The 24,248-nt window shown below is 43.2% G+C and overlaps 2 protein-coding genes across 6 annotated transcripts in view; one reads left to right on the plus strand and one right to left on the minus strand.

Moving 5' to 3' along the window:
* Positions 1–852: 852 nt before the first annotated feature.
* LOC106140419 (vacuolar protein sorting-associated protein 53 homolog) lies at positions 853–12,740 on the minus strand. 2 transcript variants are annotated; one of them, XM_060952740.1, is made up of 13 exons: positions 12,527–12,740; positions 10,700–10,906; positions 10,008–10,226; positions 9,562–9,685; positions 8,244–8,359; positions 7,716–7,883; positions 7,298–7,436; positions 6,780–6,847; positions 4,978–5,100; positions 4,419–4,557; positions 3,969–4,107; positions 3,442–3,586; positions 853–2,193 (listed from the first exon to the last, which is right to left on the minus strand). In XM_060952740.1, the coding sequence occupies exons 1-13, from the start codon at positions 12,650–12,652 to the stop codon at positions 1,549–1,551; spliced, it is 2,358 nt and encodes a 785-aa protein (XP_060808723.1). In that variant the 5' UTR covers positions 12,653–12,740; the 3' UTR covers positions 853–1,548. The 2 variants fall into 2 exon arrangements, with proteins under 2 accessions (XP_060808723.1, XP_060808722.1); XM_060952739.1 differs by having other exon boundaries at positions 6,765–6,847.
* A 781-nt stretch (positions 12,741–13,521) lies between these two features.
* LOC106140422 (cilia- and flagella-associated protein 410) overlaps positions 13,522–24,248 on the plus strand; it is a 33,946-nt gene continuing 23,219 nt past the window's right edge. For 3 of the 4 annotated variants that reach the window (XM_060952728.1, XM_060952729.1, XM_060952730.1), the window contains exon 1: positions 13,522–13,795. In XM_060952728.1, the coding sequence (XP_060808711.1) occupies positions 13,716–13,795 (80 nt within the window). In that variant the 5' untranslated portion in view covers positions 13,522–13,715. The remainder of the gene's footprint in view (positions 13,796–24,248) is intronic. The other variant, XM_060952727.1, reaches the window with a different exon arrangement.

Raw genomic sequence — 24,248 nt, forward strand, 5'->3', positions numbered from 1 at the left:
GACCACTCCATCCTTTTTCCATCGATGCCGTAAAAGGCGACAAAAATAAGAACTTTATTGTACTGCAGCTTTTACCATTACCCAATATGGGTTAGGTTGCACTGAAAAGGTTGTGGAGGTGAGACAGGAGTGAGGGGCACAGGACTCGCTTCATGTAAAAACCTGACTCACCAGGCATGGTCAAAAGACACACCCCGGGCCAAGGCACTCTCCATAAACTTTAGGATGTAATCGGAATTAATGCCAGGTGCAAAAAGAGTGTCTTTACTTTTTACTGGGTAAACATTCAATAGTTACGAAATTGCTAAACCAAATATGGAACTGAAATAGGTTGCCATGCAAGCTCAAGCTTTATGAATCCCAAGAGATGAGATTGTGATATGAGAAATGTGGATTGCCGGATTGGTGTCAACTTCATTTACAAAGTTGGAGGTAAGACGTTTGACGGCCTCTGTGGCGCAGCGGTAGTACGCTTGTCTATGACACCCTCTGAGTGACACCTGAGGTCCCGGGTTCAAATCCCGGTCAGGACATGATGAGAAAAGAACTTTTTCTGATTGGCCTGGGTCTTGGATGCTTATCTATATAAGTATTTGTTATAAAATATAACATCGTTGAGTTAGTATCTCGTAACACAAGTTTCGAACTTACTTCGAGGCTAACTCAATCTGTGTAATTTGTCCCGTATATATTTATTATTAAGACTAGAGTCGCTTCGTGTAAAAATCTGACGGATCTTGGTTAAAAGGTGCACCCCGGCTTCTTCAGAGAGCTGAGGATGTATGTAACCGGGTTAACGGTAAAGAAAGAAGACCAATAAAAGACAAATTATTATTTAAAAATTTTTTCACCTATATTTATAATACTCTTATTTCGCATGATATAAATATATTCAGTCTATTTTATACAATACACGTCAAAACGTAATTCACTAATACACATACAAATAAAAATAAGCTCTTTATACGCCTTTATTTCAATAACTTTTGAATTATTCTAAAGCTACATTCAATTCTGACAGGGCATGAAAATAATGCGTGCATTTATGTGGCAATCTAAATAAATAAAGAAGAAAATGAATCTCAGTGTAGACTTGAACTTAGAAGACTTGCTTGAACAAACGCTAGTAGTTTTTTATTTTTCTGAACTGACCCTTATAATGCATTAAATTGTAAACTTATGAGTCAGTTCAAAGTTAAATTGGAGTAATACGAAACTAACATTATTTCATTCTTTTTAATAATAACTATGAGTTTGTTGGCTATTTTAAGATTAATAAGTTTATTGCACAAAAATATCCATATTTACAACTTTTTTCATTATATACAAATAATAATATTACATACAAACAAACAATATTTTTTATAACTATTCCAGCCAGGGGCCCCAAATCCAACTGGGAACACATGATTTTTCTTTAGTCGTGTCACTGATTCTAAAATGTATTGATTTAATACATAGCCGTTTAGATTGCACTTATAGTTGCCTGCATTAGATCTTTTACTTTCGTAAATAAGCAATACGCACTGGGAGAAAATCTTTCCCAATTTACTTCCCATCCGTATTGGCAGTCTTCGCGGCCTCCTTGAACAGCAGCTCCAGAGCTTGGACCTGAGTCTTCGACATCTTCACCCCCTTCATATCCAGCACTTTCCTGAACTCCTGCAGCGTGCCGTCCGGGAGCAGCTGCTGGAACTGCGCCACGAACCCGTCCCCGGCGCCCTCCAGCGGGGCCATCACCAGTTTCAGCACCATTTCCGCCCTCGTCATCAACTTGATCACCACTTTGGTATACGTCGCCGGCGGAGGCCTCTTCACCTCGGAGCCGACCGACGGCATCTCCAGCAACACGGTCTTCAGCATGTGCGTGTCCAACAACAGCTGCTCGGTGCCCGCGGTCGATATCGGCTTGCACTTGTAAATGTTCTGTATGAACTTGGGTATGAAAGAGTTGGCGAATCGTATGCAGAACTGCGTGAAGTACTTCCTGGAGGAAGCCAGGTTGTCGCGCAGCAGCGGCACGGTGTGGCGCAGCAGCTGCGCGATGTGGCCCACGTAGCCGCTCTGGTCGGCCACGGCGCGCACGTGCTGCCAGCCCGCCCGCGCCATGGCGCCCAGCGCGGCCGCGCAGCCCGCCTCCACGTCCCGCACCAGCAGCTGGATGCAGTCCGCGATCAGCGCCTGGAACAGGTCCTGCGCCCGCCACAATTATATTGGCTGAGTTGGACATCTTAAATACATACATACATAAAATCACGCCTCTTTCCCGGAGGGGTAGGCAGAGACTACCTCTTTCCACTTGCCACGATCTCTCTATACTTCCTTCGCTTCATCCACATTCATAACTCTCTTCATGCAAGCTCGGCGGTTTCGGGTACTTTTGACCTGACCCTTTTCCAGGACGTCCTTAATTTGATCAAGATACGTTCGTCTAAGTTTTCCCACTCCGACCTTTCCCTCCACACTCTCCATGTATATCTGCTTAGTCAACCTGCTTTCATTCATCCTCTCCACATGGCCGAACCATCTTAACATACACTTTTCTATTCCTGTAACTACATCTTCTTTCACATCACAACATTCCCTTATCACGCTGTTCCTTATCCGGTCACTCAATTTCACACCCAACATACTCCTTAACGCTCTCATTTCCACTGCATTTATTCTGCTTTCGTGCTTGTTTTGCCATACCCAACTTTCACTCCCATACATTAATGTCGTGACCGTGTTGGTCTCAACATTAATGTATGGCACAGCCAGTCGAGCATTTTCGGATAGTTTCTGACTGCTCATAAAGGCATGCAAAGCTCTATTCACCATGTTCTCCGCGTTCACTCTCTTTGGACATCTTATGTGAGCAAAAGCGCCATGTGGCACCTATAGAAAAAAGAATAGGACCACTCCATCTCTTCCCCATGGATCTCGTAAATGACGGCTAAGGGATATGGTTATAAACTTGGGATTCTTCTTTTAGACGATGAGCCAGCCGCCTGTCACTATTTGAATCTCAATTCTATCATTAACCCCAACAGCTGAACGTGGCCTCTCAGTCTTTTCAAGACTGTTCGCTTTGTCTACCTCGCATAAGATATTGACGTGACTATGTTTGTTACACACAAGCACATAGTCACGTCGTAGGTTGGCCTACATCTTACTCTATTAGAAATGAACAAAACTATCGAACGTCGGTGAAACATCACGAGGAAAGCTGCATTCTCAAGCAACTGTTTGTGAAAACCGTGAAAAGTCTTTCAGTATTACATACGTGTTCCAGCGTTCTTGAGACTGGACGCCACCTTCTGCTAGTGTCTGACGATGCACCGTGTACTTGCACGCACTTAAACTTACGTGTAAACCATTACATGAACACAGAGTACGATCCAATTTGTCCGCGCCCCTCGTCATTGAGCCAGAATTATCTGATGGAGAAGGAATGCTCACCTGTTCCGGCGTCAGATCAATCTTGTCCTTCAGTCTCGGCACCACCTTCTCCTTCAGCTTCTGCTGCAGGTGCAGCGTGGTCTCCAGGCAGTACTCCGCGGTTGTGATCACGCTCGTTATCTTGCCCAGCTCTTGGGGAGTGTACCTGGTGGAGAATGCGAGTATTGTTTCATCACAAAACGAGAAACGCCGGTTATATACATATTTACATTGTTATTTTGTTTAAAAACGATAACTGCACCCATTTTCCGGTAAATAAATATTCATTTCTCATTTATTCATTAGGAAAGTTGAATCCGCACACTGAAGTGCAGCGAAACACGAAAATATGAGAAATGTCCGTCAGGTAGAAGAGTAGAGCAAGGTACTCCTACACTACAGGCATCTGTGAGCCTGTTCAAGGAACCAATCAATTTTGGATCTTACACATTCAATTGCCTAAATGTGCACGTTTCTTCACGATGTTTTACTAATACGTACGCGGACAGTTTTTATCAATGTAATGAAGCGAGGCTTGAGTTTCTCACCTGGGGTGGTTGTCATACTCCTTGAGTAAGGTCTGCAGGTTCCCCACGAGGCTGGTGCTGGGAGTGGCCCGCGGGAGAGATGCTGACAGCACCGACACCGAGTATTCTCGGAGGTATTTCGCGAACACGCCGGAAAGTTCTACAATATTACAGAACGATCAATCATATCGGTTTAACGGCATGTTTGGCACAGTTGTCGGATTCTCGCCTCTGAACCAAGAGGTCCCGGGTTCGATTCCCGATCAGGTCATGATGGAGAAAGAAACCCCTGATTACCCATTCATTATTTCTATACTATTCATAATTGTCTGAAGAAGGTCGTAAGTTACTTTTCATCCAGTTAAAAACTATAGTTCCCGCGAAATATGCGAAGAACCTGTATTCTATTGTGGGTGGAGCTAAATAGACGCGAGCGAAGTCGCGGACAAACGCGCTAGCACACAAACTGACCCAGCATGGGCTCGGCGGTGGAGAGGCGCGCGCACTGCACGAGGCAGCGCTTGTAGAACAGGAACAGGTCCGCGCACGACGACAGCACGCCGCCCCCACCCGCGCCGCCCACCGCCCCGCCCTCCGCCGGCGGCGGCTCCTGCGCATGCACATACATTTATTAACACAGTAAAATTCAAAAGAGCCTATAAGGCTTTTTAACGGAAAAAAACAATTTTTGAAACTTTTGTGTTACCAATTTACTGTATTTTTGTGTTCTTTCGTATGCACAATAAAGATATTACACAAACAACAATACATCACATTTATATAAAGTCACGTCTACAGCCCTTGCGGGGTAGACAGAGCCAACAGTCCCGAAAAGACTGAAAGGCCACTGCTCGCTGTATAGTTTCATGATATAATTGAGATTCAAATAGTGACAGGTTGCTAGCCCGTCGCCTGCAAGAGGAATCCCAAGTGTATAAGCCTATCCTTTTACAACATCCATGGGAGAGATATGTAGCGGTTCCATTCTAAAGCGGCGGGAACCACACGGCATCACGACAGTACAAAATACCTGCAGATGGTCCATGAAGGTGCGCAGGCTGTGGTCGAGCGACGTGATGTACAGCGAGAGGTACGGCTCGAAGCAGGCGCCGATCGCGCCGCGCCACGGGGACTGCGCAAGCGCAGACTCCGGCTGAAATATACGACGTTGACTCTTCTTCTTCATCGATACACTCTTGACAGAGTGGCCGTGGTCGTGGGAGTGGAGTGGATTCACTTCATAATTGTCATATCTTTGGTTTCACAACATTGGTTGACGTCAAATAAATTACTTCAAACCATTTTTGATTGTTTCCTTTCATTTAAGTGCCTAATTAAATGGTAAGTAGTTAAAATTAATTTCCTCTTTTATAAACGCCGTATTAACCGATATCTACGAAAAGAAAACAACAAATGGGCCAGTATCATCTCCAGCCGGCACAAGCTGGTCGAGGGCCATTTTGGTGCATGTTTTATTGTGTACTAGAGGACGACCGCGGCTTCACCCGCGTAAACCGAAAAATTCCAGTATTTCGCGTTCCTGCGAGAATATCTGGAAATCCACTTTAAGTACAAATTTCAAGTCCCTAGACCCAGCGGTTTGGGCTGTACTTTGTCACAGATGCACGCGTTTATTTCATATATTAAGATTTATTTTCAATTAATGAATCAATTTATTTATTTCAAGTTAGAACAATTGATTAAAAAATTTCGGGTGTCACATACTATTTATAAAAAATACAGATGTGGCGACATCTCTACGCCACAAATCACAACAGCCAATCACGCGACGCTTTCAGCTAATAACAGCGAAAAGTCTAAATCGCGTAAGCAAAGATTTCACGGATTGTAGCATAAATACAACCTCCGACACGACATCGTCTGTCGCGCGGTTCCCCACGCACCTTTTTGTGCCAAAATTGTGGGCGTCCAGCTGAATCATCGCTCCCGCTATATACGTTACGTGCGCGTTTAATACATGTATTATTTATCTATTTATCTTTATCTATTATTATATATATAAAAGAAAGTCGTGTTAGTTACACCACTTATAACTCAAGAACGGCTGAACAGATTTGGCTAAAAAATGGTAGGAAGGTAGCTTAGAGCCAGGAGACGGACATAGGATACTTTTTATCCCGTTCGACAGCGTTCCCGTGTGACTTGACATGAAACGTCAGTCACTATAAAACGTGGTATAACAAAAAATAATCAGACTTGAAATAACAAAACGCAAATGACAGCTATGTAATTGACGTAAAATGACAGCTATGTAATGACGTATGGATGTAAATTTGTATGAAATTTCGTCAATTTTTACGTTGGGCACATGAAATTTTAGAATGTATGAAATAATCATTAAAACATTGGATTTTAAAAACTGCATCTCAAGGGCGAAAAATAAGGGTTGGAACTTTGTATGAAACTTCGTTTTTTGATAGGTAGGTGTCGAAGTGCGAGTAGTCTTAAATATTGGTTAGTAAAAAATATGTATCAGTTGCGGAAAGCAGGATGGCACTAAATAGGATGGGATGGGACAGGATAGGACTGGACGGGGCAGGACGGGACACAACAGGTTGGGACGGGATGGAACAGAACCAGAAGAGACGGGACAAGACGGGAGAAGCCATATGAATTTAAACCAAATATAAACTTAAAACAGTCCCGCACGATACGGGATTAAAAAATGGGTGAAATTTTATGGCGTATCCTTATAATCAAAAATACATTTGCGCGGGCGAAGCCGCGGGCAAAAGCTAGTTTCAAATAAGAACAACTCAATTCTAAATTAAAAAATCATTTTCTTTTCTCACTTACATCACTGATACCCACCTCTTTGCCTTCAATGTCAAAGTTCTTGTTGTCCGCCGCGGGGTCCAAGCTAACATCAATGTCAGTACCTGGAATAAAGTTTATTTATTTGAAACAATTTTATGACCAAAATTACCTTCGGTATTTTTTATAGGCTCATGTTTAGATTTTTTTGGTGGTTCGAATGCGTCTGATATTATCTTGCGTGATGAAAAACATGATGACGACTCAGACTCTCCACGCTGTGATTGGCTGGTGGCGCGTGACGTTTGGAGATGTGGACGTTATTTAAAACATAAATACATTTATACCTTGCGGGGTAGACGGAGTCAACTGCCTTGAAAAGACTGATAGGCCATGCTCAGTTGTTTGGCTTTATAATATAATTGAAATTAAAATTGTTGCAATTGCAAGCCCATTGCCTAAAAAAAAGAATCCAAGCTTAAAAGCCTATCCCTTAATCGCCTTTCACGACATCTACCGTGGTCCTGTTCTCGCCGAGGAACCACACGGCACCATATAATCCACGAAACTGGTACCCGATTCGTCGGCGGCGGAGAACCGCTTGTGCAGCAGCGCCTCGAACGCGGCCGTCTTCTGGATGGCGGGCAGCAGCAGCTTCACGTCCAGCTCGCCGCGCCGCGCCGCCAGCAGCGCGCCCAGCTCCTCGCGGGTTGTCTGCGCCACGGGAAATATAACAGCAAAGGTCCAGGAAATTGAGATTATGTGCTCGGCTAATTGTCTCTTGAATACATCGAACGAGGTAATGTTTTTGATTGTGGAAATCAGAAGCTGGATAGCTTTGCTAAAGATGGCGGTGTCATGTCATCATATAGGTATTAACAACACTAAACTCTTTAAAAACGGGATGACACACTTTAGACACGATATCAAGTAGTAACTTGGAATGCTTCTTCAGCCGGAGAAGAGGTTCCCGCACCCCCGGCGCACACTGACCTTACAGAACTGCATGGCGATCTTCTCGCTGACCTTCCAGTGCGGCGGGAACATGTTCCCGAGGGAGTCCTCGAAGGCCAGCAGGTGCTTCTTCAGCCACGTGAACCGTTTCTCGATGTGAGAAACCCACGCCACTTCCTGTTCCGGCGAGAACAGGTGGGCGTACTCCTGCGGGTACATAATCAGAGTGCAAATTTAAAGAATGGCGACTAAGGGATAGGCTAAAAACTTGTGATTCTTCTGTTAGATGATGGGCTAACAACCTGTCATTACTTGAATGTCAATCTCAATTTTATTATAAAGCCAAATAGCTGAAAAATTATTTTTGTGTTGAATAAACCATTTATCGAGGAAGGCTTCACGCTATATATTAACATCACGCTGCAACTATTAGGAGCGAAGAAATAATGGAAAATGTGAAAAAAACGGGAGAAAATTATTCATCCTTGAGGTCTTCAATGATGCTCAAAATAAGTATTCGACGCGGACGGAGTCGCGGGCACCGCTGGTGTAAGTACATGAGCGTACCTGCAGCTGCAGCGCCACGAGCCAGCCCAGCAGCTGGCGGCGCACGCGCGGCTCCAGCCCGTCCACGGCCGCGCTCGCCTCGCGCAGCGTGCGCGCCGGCACCGCGCTCTTGCTGCCTGCCGCCACAACATTGTGTGTGTCACTCGTCACGATGTCCAACGACAAAGACCCCACAATTACATATTAAATGTATTGTACTCGAAAGGATTTGATATATTTGTAAATTGACGTCCGGTGAAAATGCTACAGTGTAGTTTGTTCCGCCGCTTCTTGTACAGTAAAATCTCTTTATTCGCGGGGTATATCCTACTACTATTATAAAGGCGAAAGTTTGTATGGATGTTTGTTACTCTTTCACGCAAAAACTACTGAACCGATTACCATAAAATTTGGTATGTAGGTAGCTGAAGACCCAGAATAACACATAGGCTACTTTTTATCCCAGAGTTCCCGCGGGATTGATAGGGTTTCCATGCGGACGAAGTCGCGGGCGGCCTCTAGTGTTCCATAAATATGCCGCGAATACAGAAACTGTGAATACAGAATGGTAATTTATATGGGTTTATGGGGATACGTTCCTAGATACTCTCCAAGGCGTAAACGATCAAGCATTTCTATTTTCACTTTAAGCGGTAACACAGATTTTTATTGTGTAGAAACGCGTTTCTCAATTATTTTAGTTGACATTATTAATATTTATATAAATAATGTTACTCGATCACAATCAAATCAAATCAAATCAAACATCTTTATTTGTAAGGAATGTGAAAGATAAAACAATAAAATAGGCAAAGCGTAAATTAAAAATATACTTAATTTTTTCAGAAATAAGGTTGCTTTCTTCTGTTTGTTTACATTTTCAAAAACGTCAACCGCGGTTTTTGCGTCAAATTCGACAAAGGCGGCTTAGGTCGAAGTGCTCGGCGGTACCATTTGACGGCACTTGCAAAAGATTTTGCCTTAAACACCTATTGCAATTTTGTATGCGCGAATAAAGAATTTTTTAGCCGCGAATAAAGAAATTGGGTTGCATTTTTTTAAACCGCGAATAGTGTAAACGCGAATGACGGAAGCGCGAAAAGGAGCTTTTACTGTACACATGCGCTTTAGAAGCGGTAGTCGTTATAATTAAATTTAAGTGATGTGACGTCAATTAGTGATACCTTGTATCCAATTTTTTAAATAAATCTATTCTATTGATTCTTAAATGTCGAAGAACTAGAGACAGCTCAATTGAGACCTTAAAAATATAACATGGTTACTGTGACACCTAGCACCAGTACTATGTACCTATTTGCTTGCAAACAAAATGTGTTACCAGTGAAGGCCTGCTTGAAGTCGTCCAGTATCTGCTGGGCGAGCTGCGAGCGCGTGTGGTGGACCTGCTCGCGGAGGGCGTTCAGAGGCTCGATCTCGTCGTAGCAGGAGAAATGTTGCAGCACCTGACCACAAACATACTCCATGAAGCTTCATGTTTACGTCACACTATCAACTCACTTAACCAAGACCATACCCTCAAAGTCAGGAGTTCATGGCAGCTTCAATTTATTAATCCCATTGCCTACAACAGGAATTCCAAGTTTTATAAGGCTATCTTTTGGTCGCCTTTTACAACATCCATGTGAGAGATGGAGTGGTTCTATTCTGAAGTGCCAAAAACCACACGGCAAAAATTGATGAGAAATGTCACATTTTTAACCAACTTTTTTTCAAAGATTCAACTCCACTAACATATCAAGTGTTTGTTTGTCTTGTTCAACTCACCTCCATGATAGCCTGCATGGGCAGAACCACCTCCTTGTACTGCCTGGCGTTAGTCATAGCATTGAGAGAGTCCACTCCGCCCACTAACATATGGAGATGATTCAGAGCGGTGATGGCCGCAGTGAGGTTGGACTTGGCGCAATCCAGCTGCTTGATCTCCGAGGTGATCTCGCGGACCATGCTCTCGCTTCGTTCCGCTTTCTTGTTTATGTCTGCTACCTAAAATATGGGTTTCAGGCCATGGTAGATAATGCAGTCACCTTGAGTTTTGTTAGCATACTGGCAGCTTACAATAAAAACATTATTTTAAGTCATGATTGTCAACTGTTTTTCACATTACCTGCACAAAGTTAAGACAAGTTAAAATTCATGTTTATATGTTATAGTTTTAAGTTATAATAAGTTTTAGTTAAGTTTTAGTATAATTATATATTAATTTGTATTTCATATGAAATTGAAAATTGTGTCTAGCAAATCAAATAAATGAATTATATATACAAATTAATATAGCCACATACCTATAACCTCATGCGACAAGCGGGAAGATAGTAGTCTTTGCCTACTACTCCTGGAAAGTCATGAACATTACAGGCTCTTTCTAACTCACAAATTTTTAAAGAGTTATTTCTGAATAACTTTATTGCTCTTTCATTATTGATGGCAAAATATTTTTTATGAGGAATTACTGGTACCTGTAACGCCAGCTCAGCGATGCACTGCTGAGCATGCAGCAGCGCCTTCTGTCCCTCCTCCCGCTGCTGGGGCTGCGCGCGCACGAGCCGCCGGATATCGAGTTCCACGCCCGCCAGCCGGAACTCACAGCGAGCGACCGCACTCTCCACGCCTGCCAGGGACTGCTCCGTGGGGAACACGTGGTTGATGTAGGATACTGCGTCAAACTGGAATTATATCAAAACTATTTATACTTACTTAATGTTTGGAGTAAATTATATTTCGATAATCGATAATATAATATATTTGAGATAAATGAGTGTTTAAAGACGAAAAGTCCGGTCAAAAATACTCCAAATCTAGCATTGCATAAACTAGCAGTAAAAACGGCTCAACTCTTAAAACGGGCCACCGCCACAGAGGTTGGGGACGGGGTGGGGAGGGTGGGGGAGGGTTTGTAAGACCCCCCCAAGTATTTTTTTTTGCCGGAAGCCCCCCCTTTTTTATATATGAATTTTTGAAAATCTTAAAAATTGCACTGAACAACGCAATATACACGGGGGGGGGGGTCGGGGGGCGATAGCCCCCCGCAATGAAAAGAAACAAATTGGTCACAAATCAAACTCGGTTTGGTTAGGTTAGGTTGGTGTAAACCACCAAAGCGGAGCGAGCGAAGCGAGCGGAGCGTTCAAACTGAGTAAAAAAGTATAATAATAAGTATGTATAGGTAAGGTTAGGTTTAACTCACCTTCGCCCCTTTCATCCTTTCTTACTTTCCCCCCCCTTGCCCATCTGGCGGTTAATGAGCACACTTTTTATATGAAAACTTTAAAAATTCGTAAAAAAAAAACTATAGGCTTCCGGCAAGAGGGGGTCACGGGAGGGGGGGAGTTACCCCCTCCCCCTCCCCCCTCGCCACCCCTCTCCGGCGGTGGCCCGTTTCAAGTAGGGATGTGACATTGCTGATAAAAAATCGATTTTTATATAATCGATTAATTTTTTAAGTATGAAAAATCGATTAACAAATAATCGATTTTTCTTAAGAAAATAATCGATTTTATTAATATATTGATAGATTTTTTCCTAATTTTTCAATTTATGTCAAAATAAACGCCATTTACATTATATCAATAGATTTTTTCATTAAAAATAAACAACAGAAACAGGAAGTTCTTATAAAATCAACACAAATTAAAGTTTTTAACAATCAAGTTTGAAAAATGAAGTTTCCGCAACGAATAATGAATAAAATATCAACCGAATGTCGGTAAAATACTGTTCATCGACTAATTCCATCTAGAGAATGTTTGATTAAATTAATCATCTAAAGTTCTAAACTGTTTTAAGAGCACAGAAAGAATGCACAGATGGCGTTGATGTAATATTATGGAGCTATGATAGTATTCTTTGGCAGTTCGCGTTCCGGGCTCCAAGCCAGAAGACAAAAATGTATGTTGGAGTGCATTTATTGTATGATTATAAAAATCGATTTTTAATCGATTATTAATTTAAAAAAAATCATGTATAAAAATCGATTTTTCTTTTAAAAAAATCGATTTTTAATCGATTTTTTCCATAATCGATTTTTTTTTCACATTCCTAGTTTCAAGAGTTTAACCGTAAAAACTAATAAATGTGTATAAAATTGCCTGTTTTATTATCATGATTAGTAAAAAGATGCAGTTTCCACTACTTGCCCTGTAGAAAATTGGTTTGTTTATACCTTTGACAAAGCATTAAAATTTCATTTATATTTGGGGAAGGAATACAGTAAACTTGCGACGACATCGGGGATAGACCATCACGAGCAACTATAGAAAATAAATGAGAAATTATGAATTTAGAACCTCGTCATTGTCGAACTGCTCTGTCCCTCCCATAAGTTCCTCGATGCGGCTCATCACGGAGCTGGGAAAGTTTATCTGGACCTCCGGTCCGCTGTCTTTATCGTCCGTGATATCATTTGAATCCATTTTTAGGTGAAATTGTATAATTTGTTTAAATTATCAAATAAAAACGACCCGCAACTTTTGGGTTTTGGTTTTGTTGACGTTTTATTATTTTGTCAGATGTCAACGTCAAAATCTTTTCAACTTCGATTTCCCACGGATTTCTAAACGAATAATGTAGGAGTACATGATCAAAAATTTTATTTTACAAATATTTCGAGATTATTTGCTCATGATATTTTTTTGTACGTTGTATGCTGTATCTAGGCGTTTCGCATGGTTTAGTTTTTACTTTTAATTTTTTTGAATGCTTTCTTTTAAACCATTAATGACATTTTTCTTTTTTTTCTGACATTGACATGTAGTAAACGGGTCGGTGTTGTTTGTGTCCATTTTCACACGGGATTGATGGCATTGTTTTTTGTGTAATTGATGTTTCGGTTTGAAAAGAAAGTCATGATTTTTCTCACGAGGTTAATTAAACTTATTCTTTTGGTAGCAATTTATGTCCTGAGTCCTTACGCATAATGATAACATCTATTAAGATGTGCCGCCTGGTTATTTGCACTTTAGAACAGGACCACTCGATATCTTTCCCATGGATGTCGCCAAAGGCGATTATGCGGAAGACATAATCTTGGGTTTTTTCATGCAGGCGATTGGCTAACAACCTGTCACTGTTTGAATCTCAATTCTATCGTCAAGCTGAACTGCTTTTAGTCTTTTCAAGACTGTTGACTCTGTCTACCCCGTAGGAGATAAAGACATCATTATATGTAGAATGTATCTATTTGTTAAGATTGAATTAAAGAATAACCGAAAAAAACTTATGTACTTTAATATTCATACTGTACTTAAGGAATTGAGTGTCGTCCGTCTATTACTCGTAGCCATTGGGCACACGCCCTCCTCCATCGACTGTCAAGTGTGTCGAGGAGGAGATCGTGAATTGTTTTCAGTTTTTGTTCGCGCTTACGCCGGGATCGCCGTTCCTCACCAGTGAGAGGCACGATGAGCGGCTACGGACTCGCGCCGATCTAAAAGTGCTCGATTTTTGTGTTAAAACAAGTGTGCTAGTGCTGTGACAATGGCTCGTCTCACCGAAGAAATGGTGATCGCTCGCTCGAAACAGTCGGATTTGTCGGCGATAAAAAAGCTCAACTGCTGGTGAGTCCGACTGCCATGGTTTCTCATGTATTTAATTACAATTAGCGCAAAAAAAAAAAACGTTTGTGAATCGTCGTTGGTCGTGTGAAATCACCAATAATGCTCCGTGAAGATCGTGTGGCGTAAATAATAGTGGAGCGAGGTTGTAGCCACGACCTGCGGTTCGTTACCCTTTCCCCTTCCCGGTTGCGTGCCTCATTACCTACTCTATTTTTTGTTTCCTATGATTAAACCAGCCCCCTAGATCTGCATTAATTAGTCATATTTTTAACATATTTTCAATTGTTTATACACAGTTTGAAAGAAATATGTCAAGGCTGTTTGCTGCACAAAACCTTGGCTCTTATTTGCCCAACATTTTTTCTGTTCTGTGGTAAAAATGAATAATGAAAAAAATATTTACATTTTTAATATATTTAATACAGCTTATTAAGTGCTGCACAAATTCAAAGTTTTTGTGTTTTTTATTAATTTACAGGCTAATTAACAATAGTTTATTCAATTTTGAATTGTTAGTGATTGCTTACCTGTTTAAAAAGTAGCATTAGCAAGCATGCAAGCATATTGAATGGATTTATAATCAGAAAGTAAAGTCACAATTTTATTGTTATGAATGGAGAACATTTAGTGAAATAAAAATTAACATACACTCAAAAAATCACGCCTCCATCTGCCTCCCTGCATTCAGCTTTCACTTCATCCACATTCACCACTCTCTTCAAGCAAGCTTTTGATTTAGGATATAAGGTAGCTTAATTTAAAACTATAAATATTATCAACTCAACATGCTTATTATCAAGAAAAGTGAAATGAATAGGAAACAATACCCAGCATATAATTAAGTGATAAGATCTTTATCAAAACGAGTGATAATCACAAAGAAAGTTGAGCATTCATTATACTTCACATCAAGTGTTCCTAATGCACTGAGAAACTAGAATTCAACTTGCCTGTATTTTTATTTTTAAGATAATAAGTATTTGTGTTTGATTCTAAATAGATTTATAGATAGATTATGGTGGGCACTGGAACAGGAGTTAGTTGTGCAGCCTTGTCTTGATTGGTGTACTGGAGATGGCCTTGGTGTCTCCTGAGCCGTGTGTACCAACCTTTTTTCCCTTGGATTGTTGATCAAATGTGGATTACCAAAGACAATTCAACCATGATAAATGTTGCTATGCTGGCCTAGCTTTTGTCTTCAGCAACAGTCCATTTCATTATTTCCATGGTTTCTGGGAACTTCCCGTTGTTCTCATAAAGGAATATCCAGTGATGCTCCGTCTAATTCTTAACAAATTTGACACAGTTTTGATGAACATGTTGAGTAAAACTCATCAGGGTTATGCATTTACAACTTTTTACCCGCAGCTTCACTCGTGCGATTTTAGCGCCACCTAAAAAATAATACAAGTTTTTCGCAAATCCGATGGGGAATACTTGTTACTGGGATGAAATATATATATAAATCTAAAATTTGGTATTTGGTTCAGTAGATACCACATCAAGAAATAACAAACAAACTCACTTTCGTATCTATAATATTAGTATAGATATGGATGGTACTCTATTCAGGGTAATAGCAGTTTATTATTTAAATTAATTTGTAAGGTCACCTTTTACTACAATCAAATGTGAAGTGCGATACACTTGTATGCTCAGTTGGTAATGCTTTATCACTAGGCAAGTGTTTGCCCGTGAATTTGTTCACGTGAAATTGTTCATACAAACATTTCATATAAAATTTCGCGACTAAAACACTTTGATGTTCTTACGTCAAAATGTAGTCCATCTTATACTTAATTTAACCAAAATGGGGTTCAGAAGTTGCAGATTCAGCGAGGGTCGTTCCTAGACTACTTTGTTCTCATACATAGCAAGCGTCTAAGTAAAAGGTTTCGACGTGACGTCGCTACAGCCGATAAACCCGCCATACGCTACACAAGAGTGCATTTATTCATTGCGATAATATTGAAGCTGTTATCGTGATTTCGCTAAGATGTTAACGTCACTCGAGTATCGCTGAGACTGTGTTATCAGTTATCAGTAGGGTTTCTAATTGATTTTGCTTGTACGTCAAAAGGAGTCTACTACATCTCGGCCTGGTCAAGATTCTAGACTACGGGCTTATGGTATACAATAACCCTTTAAATCTGAATTTCATACATACATATAGTCACGTCTATATCCCTTGCGTCAGCTGTATGGCTTTATGATGGAATTGAGATTCAAATAGTTATTGGTTGCTAGCCCATCTCCTACAAAAGGAATCCAAAGTTTATAAGCCTATCCCTTAGTCGCCTTTTACGGCATCCATGAAAAAGATATGCAGTGGGAAACCACACAACACAATAGTGAATCTCAATTCTATCCTTCATTATTACCCCCATGAAACTTGTCCAGGCTGTCGGCTCTGTCTACCCCACAAGGGATGAAGTCGTATTTGTGTGATGTGTAATTGTTGTAGTGCACAGAATATAGACTCTTGCTTCGTATCGTAAGGTCAGCCGCCCCCTCGCTGCGGTAGTGCCGGCAAGAGCCCCAAATATGGCGTGTGGACGGTGAGCAAGGATGTGGGAAGTCCTCAAGGTCTCGACGCCATCAGTTATGTGTAAACAATCTTATTGATACTTCACTTACCTAACACAAACAATATTTTTATTATATTTATATTCAAGTCTGATGCATATATTCAATTCTGATACATCTAACAATTGAGTATACTTATATTTATGTAAGTTTATACATATTTATTATATTTACTTGTGCATGTTTATCGTTAATTATTTAGAAATTAATTGATTATTATAATGCATCCTCAACGTTTTTATGTGCGCTGCCTCTTTGATTATTGATTCTCCTTTATATTTAGGTGGACTGGAAGAAATTCCAATTGGAACAGTCCGCTATTGTACATATTCTTCTAAATCCAATAAGTGTTTTATAATTTGTATATTTCTTTATATGTGCCATAAAAGTTTACAAACAACCAAACAATACGTAGTAACAATAAAATCGTTGTTTTAATCCAGTAAGAAGTTACTATGTACAAGGTACGTAGACATTGACTAGTAACACGCATCTCGTTTCGGCGGGGGTTGAAACTCGAAAGTAACAACCGGCGTGGTCTCGCGGCGGTGACTCATCGCTGAACATCACCGCCTCCCACAGCGTTTGTGCATTCATATGCACATTGCATTTAATAAGTACATATGTTATAAATAACTAGAGTACGTCCGCAGCTTCGTTCGCGTGGAACAAAAATGCCGTAAAATCCGTTCCGTCCGGCCTTTTACCATTTTTAAATCCATTCGTGATCATTGAGGCCTTTGTAAAAATATTAATATGTAGAAATCTTGTAACTATTAACTCAGTTTATCCTGTAAGGGACAAAGACGTGAATTTTGTATCTAAAAGTAACTGATATCTTATTAAAAATATTGTGTTATGTAGAAGTAGAGAGCTGAACGTGACCATCGAGTGTTGTAATTAGCTCTGTCTATGTCGTAAGGGATAAAGACGTGACAGTATACACGATCTTTAATACTAAGTTTATCCGATGCTGTCCATTGTCTTTGAGAACAATGCCTGTCCGTGATTCTCAGCTCTTGGCGGATACACTGACATTGGACATAGACCTTCGCTTGTTACGGCATTTATCCTTCAGTAATATTGAACTATGTTCTGAGCGGGTCTTCTGTGAGGGATATAGAAATATGTAGTCTCTGCCTACCTCTCCGACAAAGCGGCTTATGTACATAAAACTGCATTTCATTCTGGTATTCTTTGTAGGTTGAATCTCAATTCTATCAATAAGCCAAATAGCTGAACGTGGCTATTCAGTCTTTTCAAGGCTGTTGGCTCTGTCTACCCCGCAAGGGATATAGACGTGACCATATGTATGTATTCTTTGTAGGTATCAGCGCAGGATTATTACTAGTGCTAACGTATTAGTTCAGGCTCGACGTTGCAAACAGCCTTGACTTAGATTTGCAAGTCTCAAGTTGACTTCTACCTAGGACTTAGGTCATACCTAGACGTATACTTCTAGATTATGCACATCAAGACTTAATTTGTATCCAGACCCCGTATAGCCCCGTACAACTATTGCTGTCCCGTTTCACGTCACAATAAAAAGCGAAACAGCTATAGTTTTTTTGCGCGATAAAAACAGCGCGGCGCGTGCCATTCTACGTACTATGCCATAAGCTACTACTTACAGAAACTATTTTGCTAAAATTTTGACAAAAAATGAAAGAAAATACAAAGAGGTAAGATTATTAAATGCTAATTCTTGGAAAAAGCAAACTCATTTAAAATCCAAGCCGTCATTACTCTCTCTTCCATTAGTATGAAATGGATGGTAACTATCAAAAAATATCCAACGCAGTAATTTGGTGTGTAAACGATATGAGGTCACCTCACACCAGGTAACGATAGTGTATTGATCGGAAAGCTCATTTATTTTTCATTCGTACGAAGCGCCTGAGCCCGGTAATGAAAAATTACTATTTCTATCGAAGGAAGGACAAGGTCGAGCTACAAACTTGATAGTGCGTCACAAGGCAGAATATTAAGGTAGGGCTACAAAGAACTTCACTATAATTAAGGCCTGCTTCATCGTATGGATCTTCGAAACGGTCGTTATCCCACCTTAAAAGGCAAGAGACAAGTCATCACATGAACGAATAGAGAAATCTGTTAGTTTTTGTGTCGTACATTGATGATTATCTGCTAAGCGTGTGATATATTGATCCGCAAGATGATGACTACCTGACTGTCACTATTTGAATCTCAATTCTGTTTTTAAATCATACAGCTGATCGCAGTCTTTAAATTTTTTGCGAGACTTGGCTCTGTCTATCTCGCAAGAGATATAGACGTAATTATATGTATGAGATGGTACTGGTATAAAGCAAGACCACGTAGAAATCGCAATGATATAATTGGCTAATATTTGTCAGGAATTTATATCAGCTTAAAAGATATGATGTAATGTAACCCGACGTTTCCGAATCGTTGACTCCTGAGTGCCGACCCCTGACTCAGCGGCCGGGACCACTCCCGCGCAATACAATGTCAAGTTTAAGATCATTTGTAAACGTGTCTGTTATAGATGAACGCTGGTATCATTTCGATTGTCTGGTATTTTGGAGGCTAATAGACCTTCCTTTCTTGTATGATGTATGATGTAATTCAAAATTCAAAATTTTTATTCATTATTATAGGATACTATATATCGCTTAATAATTGTCAAAACGTATGGTTTAACAACATTGGTTGACGTCAAATAAATTACTTACAAACTAAGTTTACTGCCGCTTCCAAGGCGTCAGTGCAGAAGAAGCGGTAATAAACTGCGATATTTTTTCAATCGCTTCATCCACATTCACAACTCTTTTCACAAAAGCTCGTTGGTTTCCGTTCGAGTAGTCTTGACCTGATCTCTCGCGAGGACGTCGGTTACTTCTCTAAACTCTTAAAACATTTACTTTACGTATTGTTACAAACTAAAGTTTGACTGTAATACTGAGCATCTAATGCTCAGTATTGCAGTCAAACTTTAGTTTTCAATATTCTCATCACTGGCAAGCTCTGTAAGTTCAAAGCTCGCAGACGTGATGGAAGTTTATGTAGAATCGATACGGCGGCTGGCAGTGAGGGATGGAAGCTTAGAGTTTATAGCTTCAGCTTGACAAGAGTTATGTCACCACGCCTCGCCTCACATTCGTCGACAAGTCGTGTTCGAGTTCACAGCTCCTCTCCGAGCTCCTCTCCGAGTTAATGAGAATCAGTGAGTCAGTGAGTTTCGGCCACCAGACGTCAGTCAGACAAGGCAATTTCGGCACCCGGCACCCTTACCAATTTCGGCATCTGTATCAGCCAAGCTACGTGTGGTGTACTCTAAGGCAACGAACGAGCGATAACATCTTCAGTGCGGCCCATCCCGTCAACGCTGTGTGTTCTTGGAAGCGCGGTGAGCATCAGTGAGTTACGGCCCCGGTCGATAAACATTTCGAATTCCATCCTAAAGCGGTTTGTGTTTTGTGGACCCTAAGTGGTGTGACTGTGACTGTGTAAAAAGTGAAGTGCGATAACATCTTCAGCGCGGCCCATTCCGGTACGTATTCAAAGTATAACTCGCGTTCCCTCCCCTCCTACTCGAAATGGAGAAACCCCCCGACCCCGATGAACTCCCGGAGCATATTGTGGAGACGTTCAGGGATGTCCTAACGGACTACCTGACCTCAAGCGTCCACTTAAACAAGTTCTGCTTGTTCGCCAGGCTTAAACAGCCTTGGCTCAGTCCCTACCTGCCGAAGTTAATCGGCGCCTCGGCCAAGAAGGCCAAATCCCAGGCTTCGGAGGACTCTGAAGCCAATTCCCCCCCGTCCCAGACTGCTATGGAGGAATCCGACTCCTCGGAGCCGGACACCCCCGCCGATGACTCCATGAACACCCACATGGAGACAACCACTCTATCTCCCGCCTCTCCCTCTTCATCGGACGATGAAGATTTCATCACCGTCGGCAATAAACGCCAAAAACGGTCAAAAGATAAGGCTCTCCCGCCTACCAAGGCCGCCAAACCCTCGGGCGAGGCCAGGCCCTCTAAACCCAATCCCGCGCCCAAACCCGATAACGGCAGCCGATCCAAAGTCCCCCCTCCTCTTATCCTCCAAGATAAGAGCAAGTGGACGATGGTGTCGGCCGCCTGTAACGAACGGAACATCCGTTTCACTTCGGCCACCAACATCGGCCATGGGATCAGAATCAAGATCCCGACCGAACAAGACCACCGTGCCCTTCAGAAATTTCTGAGGGAACGGAACATATCATACCACACATACGCCCTGGAGGACGAACGCCACCTACGCGTCGTAATCCGCAACGTCCCTTACGAGATCTCGGAGGACTTTATCCTCCAGGATCTAAAGTCCCAAAATCTCCCCGTGCTCGAGGTACATAGGATGTACCGAGCAAACAAAGGCACTAAGCAGCCTTTCAACCTTGTTCTTGTCATTTTAGAAATGACAAAGGCCGCGAAAGCGGTGTTCCAAATTAAAGAGGTGGCTGGCCTCGGCGGTATCAACGTCGAGAAACCCCTCAGCCGCGGCGTTGTCGGCCAATGCCACAACTGCCAGCTGTACGGCCATTCGGCGAGACATTGTCACGCCAAACCTAGGTGCGTAAAGTGCCTAAACTCCCACTCCACTAAAGAGTGCCCACGCACTCGGGACTCCTCTGACCCGCCCGCTTGCGTCCTTTGCGGTGAATCGGGACACCCAGCCAACTGGCGGGGCTGCCCGAAAGCACCAAAAAGGCAGCAAAAAGGCTTTACTCCAAAGCCCCAAGGCAAGCCTCCCCAAATCCCTCAGAGGGCTGCACCTGCGGCCCCAACCCCTCCCTCCTCCCGCCCCGCTACTTATGCGGACGTGACTAACGTCCAATTGCGTCCCCCCGCGGTTAGGAATCCCTGGACGGCTCCAAATCATGCTCCGTCGCCTCAGGCCTCACCTGTTGCGGCTTTGACTTCCCCCCCCCCAGGTTTTGAATCATCACCGCCAAAAGCGGTGCAAAACCTCCCCCCCCCTCAGACGAGACAGACGGACCAGCGTCCCCGCGAAATCGCCACCGCCCGCGTCAATGGCGCGGTCGGTGACGGCATCACGGATGAGGACGCGTCGGCCGCTTTCTTCGGCGTGCTCAGAAGCGCTCCCGATCTGCAAATGATCGGCGTTATTGGGCGCGCCCTCATTGCGGCCGGCAATGACATCATTAAACGGATGGAGGTTATGTTCCTCTATAAATCCTTTTTTGACCAAATCGGGGAATATCAGATTCCCCAATCCACCCTCAACAAGCGACCGTAATGGGTAGCTCGAATCGGAGAATTAAACCAGTCTCCCTGACCTTGGCGTTCTTCAACGCTGATGGCCTCTCTGAACAAAGAGAGGAAGTCAGTAAGTACCTCGTCGACCATCAAGTCGACATTCTCTTGGTGCAAGAAACTTTCCTCAAGCCCGCAAATCGCTCCCCGCGAATTGCTAATTACAACGTAATTCGTAATGATAGAGTCGGCCCTAAAGGCGGCACTCTCATCTATTACAAAAGATGCTTACATTGCATCCCCCTCCCTCCCCCGACTCTCGAGAACATCGAATGTTCCATACTCAGGTTGAGCATGACCGGCCATCAGTCGGTCAACATCGCCTCCTGCTACCTCCCTCCCGCAAAGAGACTTCTCGAAAGTGATCTTAAATCACTATTCGACCTTGGAAACGCCACTATTCTAGCCGGCGATTTCAACAGCAAGAGCATCCTATTCAATTCTGCCACGGATAGCTCCAATGGATTAGCCCTTCAACGTCTCATGGACGAGTTGGACTTTGAAGTTGTCGCTCCCGTAGCCCCTACTCACTATCCCCGCATAGTCTCCCACACCCCGAGTGTGATCGACATGGCCCTCATCAAGAACATCGCCCTCGAGGTGGTGGCTCTGGAGGTACACGCCGAACTCGAATCCGACCATCGCCCGGTGCTCTTGCAACTCGGTCCAGTTGACAACGGGCAACCTGTTCATCATAGAACGGTGACCGACTGGAAGAAGCTCTCTGCAGCTCTCGACCGGCCGTCTCCCGATCTAGATGACATCCCCGATAGGATCACCACCCCTGACGAGACAGACCACGCTATTCTCCGCCTCACAAATCACCTACAATCAGCTGTAATAGGCTGCACCAGGCGAGTCGCATCGATGGATCCCACCCATCGATGGGAGTTGCCCGATGACGTACGCGATTTGATGAGACGTAAGAATGCGGCAACAAGACATTATGACGCATACCCCACCGAGGACGCCAGACTCGAATTACGCTCCCTTCAACGTCAAGTGAGGGAGAAAATCCGAGAACTGAGAAACGAACGATGGGATAACACCTTATCACAGTTCCAACCATCCCACACCACATTCTGGAATCTGACCCGAGCTCTGCGTTCAAACAGAATCGAGCCAGCTCCCCCACTCAACAGACCCGACGGGTCGATCGCCTTCGAAGACGAGGAAAAGGCTGAATGCCTAGCAGTCAACCTGGAGCAGCAATGCTCCCCGAGTCTCGAGCCGGTAGACCCGGTCCATCTCGCAGAGGTCAACAACGTTGCGGAAACTCTCACTCCCGCTAACTCTGACGAGTCCCTCCCGGACATACCCCTACGCCCCACCACCCTCGACGAAGTCGAGGAAATCATCAAATCATACAGACCCCGAAAGGCCCCCGGAGCCGACGGCATCTCTAATAACGTTCTCAAACGCCTTCCCCAATCTCTCTTGATTCTCCTAGTATGCATCTTCAATGCTGCTTTGGAAAACTGCACTTTTCCTAACGCATGGAAAAGTGCAACAGTCATTGGTATCCCCAAGCCGGGTAAGGACCCGGCTAACCCCTCCTCCTACCGACCCATCAGCTTGCTCAACACCATGGGCAAGATCTTCGAGCGCATTATACTCGCTCGGCTGAAAGACTATATAGAGTCTAAAAGCCTCATCCCCGACGAGCAATTTGGCTTTAGGGCCAAACACTCGTGCGTCCAACAAGTGCACCGCCTCACGGAGCACATCCTATACAATAAAAACAGGGGCTGGAAAACGGGATCGGTCTTCTTCGACGTGGCCACGGCGTTTGACAAAGTATGGCACCAAGGTTTGATTTTCAAACTTGTTCGCATGGGGCTGCCATCCTCTCTCGTGCGCATCTTACGAGACTTTTTGTCAAACCGCTCGTTCCGCTACCGTCTGGAGGGCTGTCTCTCGTCGCCCCGCCCCATCCGAGCCGGAGTCCCGCAAGGATCCGTGCTATCCCCGACCCTATACTCGCTATACACTAGCGACTTTCCGCGAACCCCGAATGTGGAAGTAGCGCTCTACGCTGACGATACGGCACTCTACTCCGCCCACAAACAATCGACCACCATAGTGAAACGACTCCAACAGGCCATCAAGGCTCTGGAGGAGTGGTTCCGCCTATGGAGGATCGAGGTAAACCCCACGAAGAGTACAGCAGTGTACTTTTCAAGGGACCCCAACATCACCACGAGACCCCGCCGGGGAGGCTCAACGCCGATCGTTGGCACCCTACAGATTTATGGCAGGCCCATTCCCTGGGCCAAACAAGCCAAATATTTAGGAGTCACCCTAGACAGTCGCATGACGTTTGGTCCTCATATCAAACGCGTCAAAAACAGAGCTGCCTTGTACCTCTACAAGCTCAGCCCCATGATCGTCAACCCAAAAATGTCGTTTAGAAATAAACTGACATTATACAAGTTGTGCATCCGCCCCGTCCTCTCTTTTGCCAGCGTGTGTTTTGCGCACGCGGCAAAATCCAACATTGTATTGCTTCAACGCATACAAAATAGATTCCTCCGGAAGGCTACCGGGGCCCCCCGGTACACCAGA

The sequence above is a fragment of the Amyelois transitella genome, chromosome 29, assembly GCF_032362555.1.
Source record: "Amyelois transitella isolate CPQ chromosome 29, ilAmyTran1.1, whole genome shotgun sequence".
NCBI lineage: Eukaryota > Metazoa > Arthropoda > Insecta > Lepidoptera > Pyralidae > Amyelois > Amyelois transitella.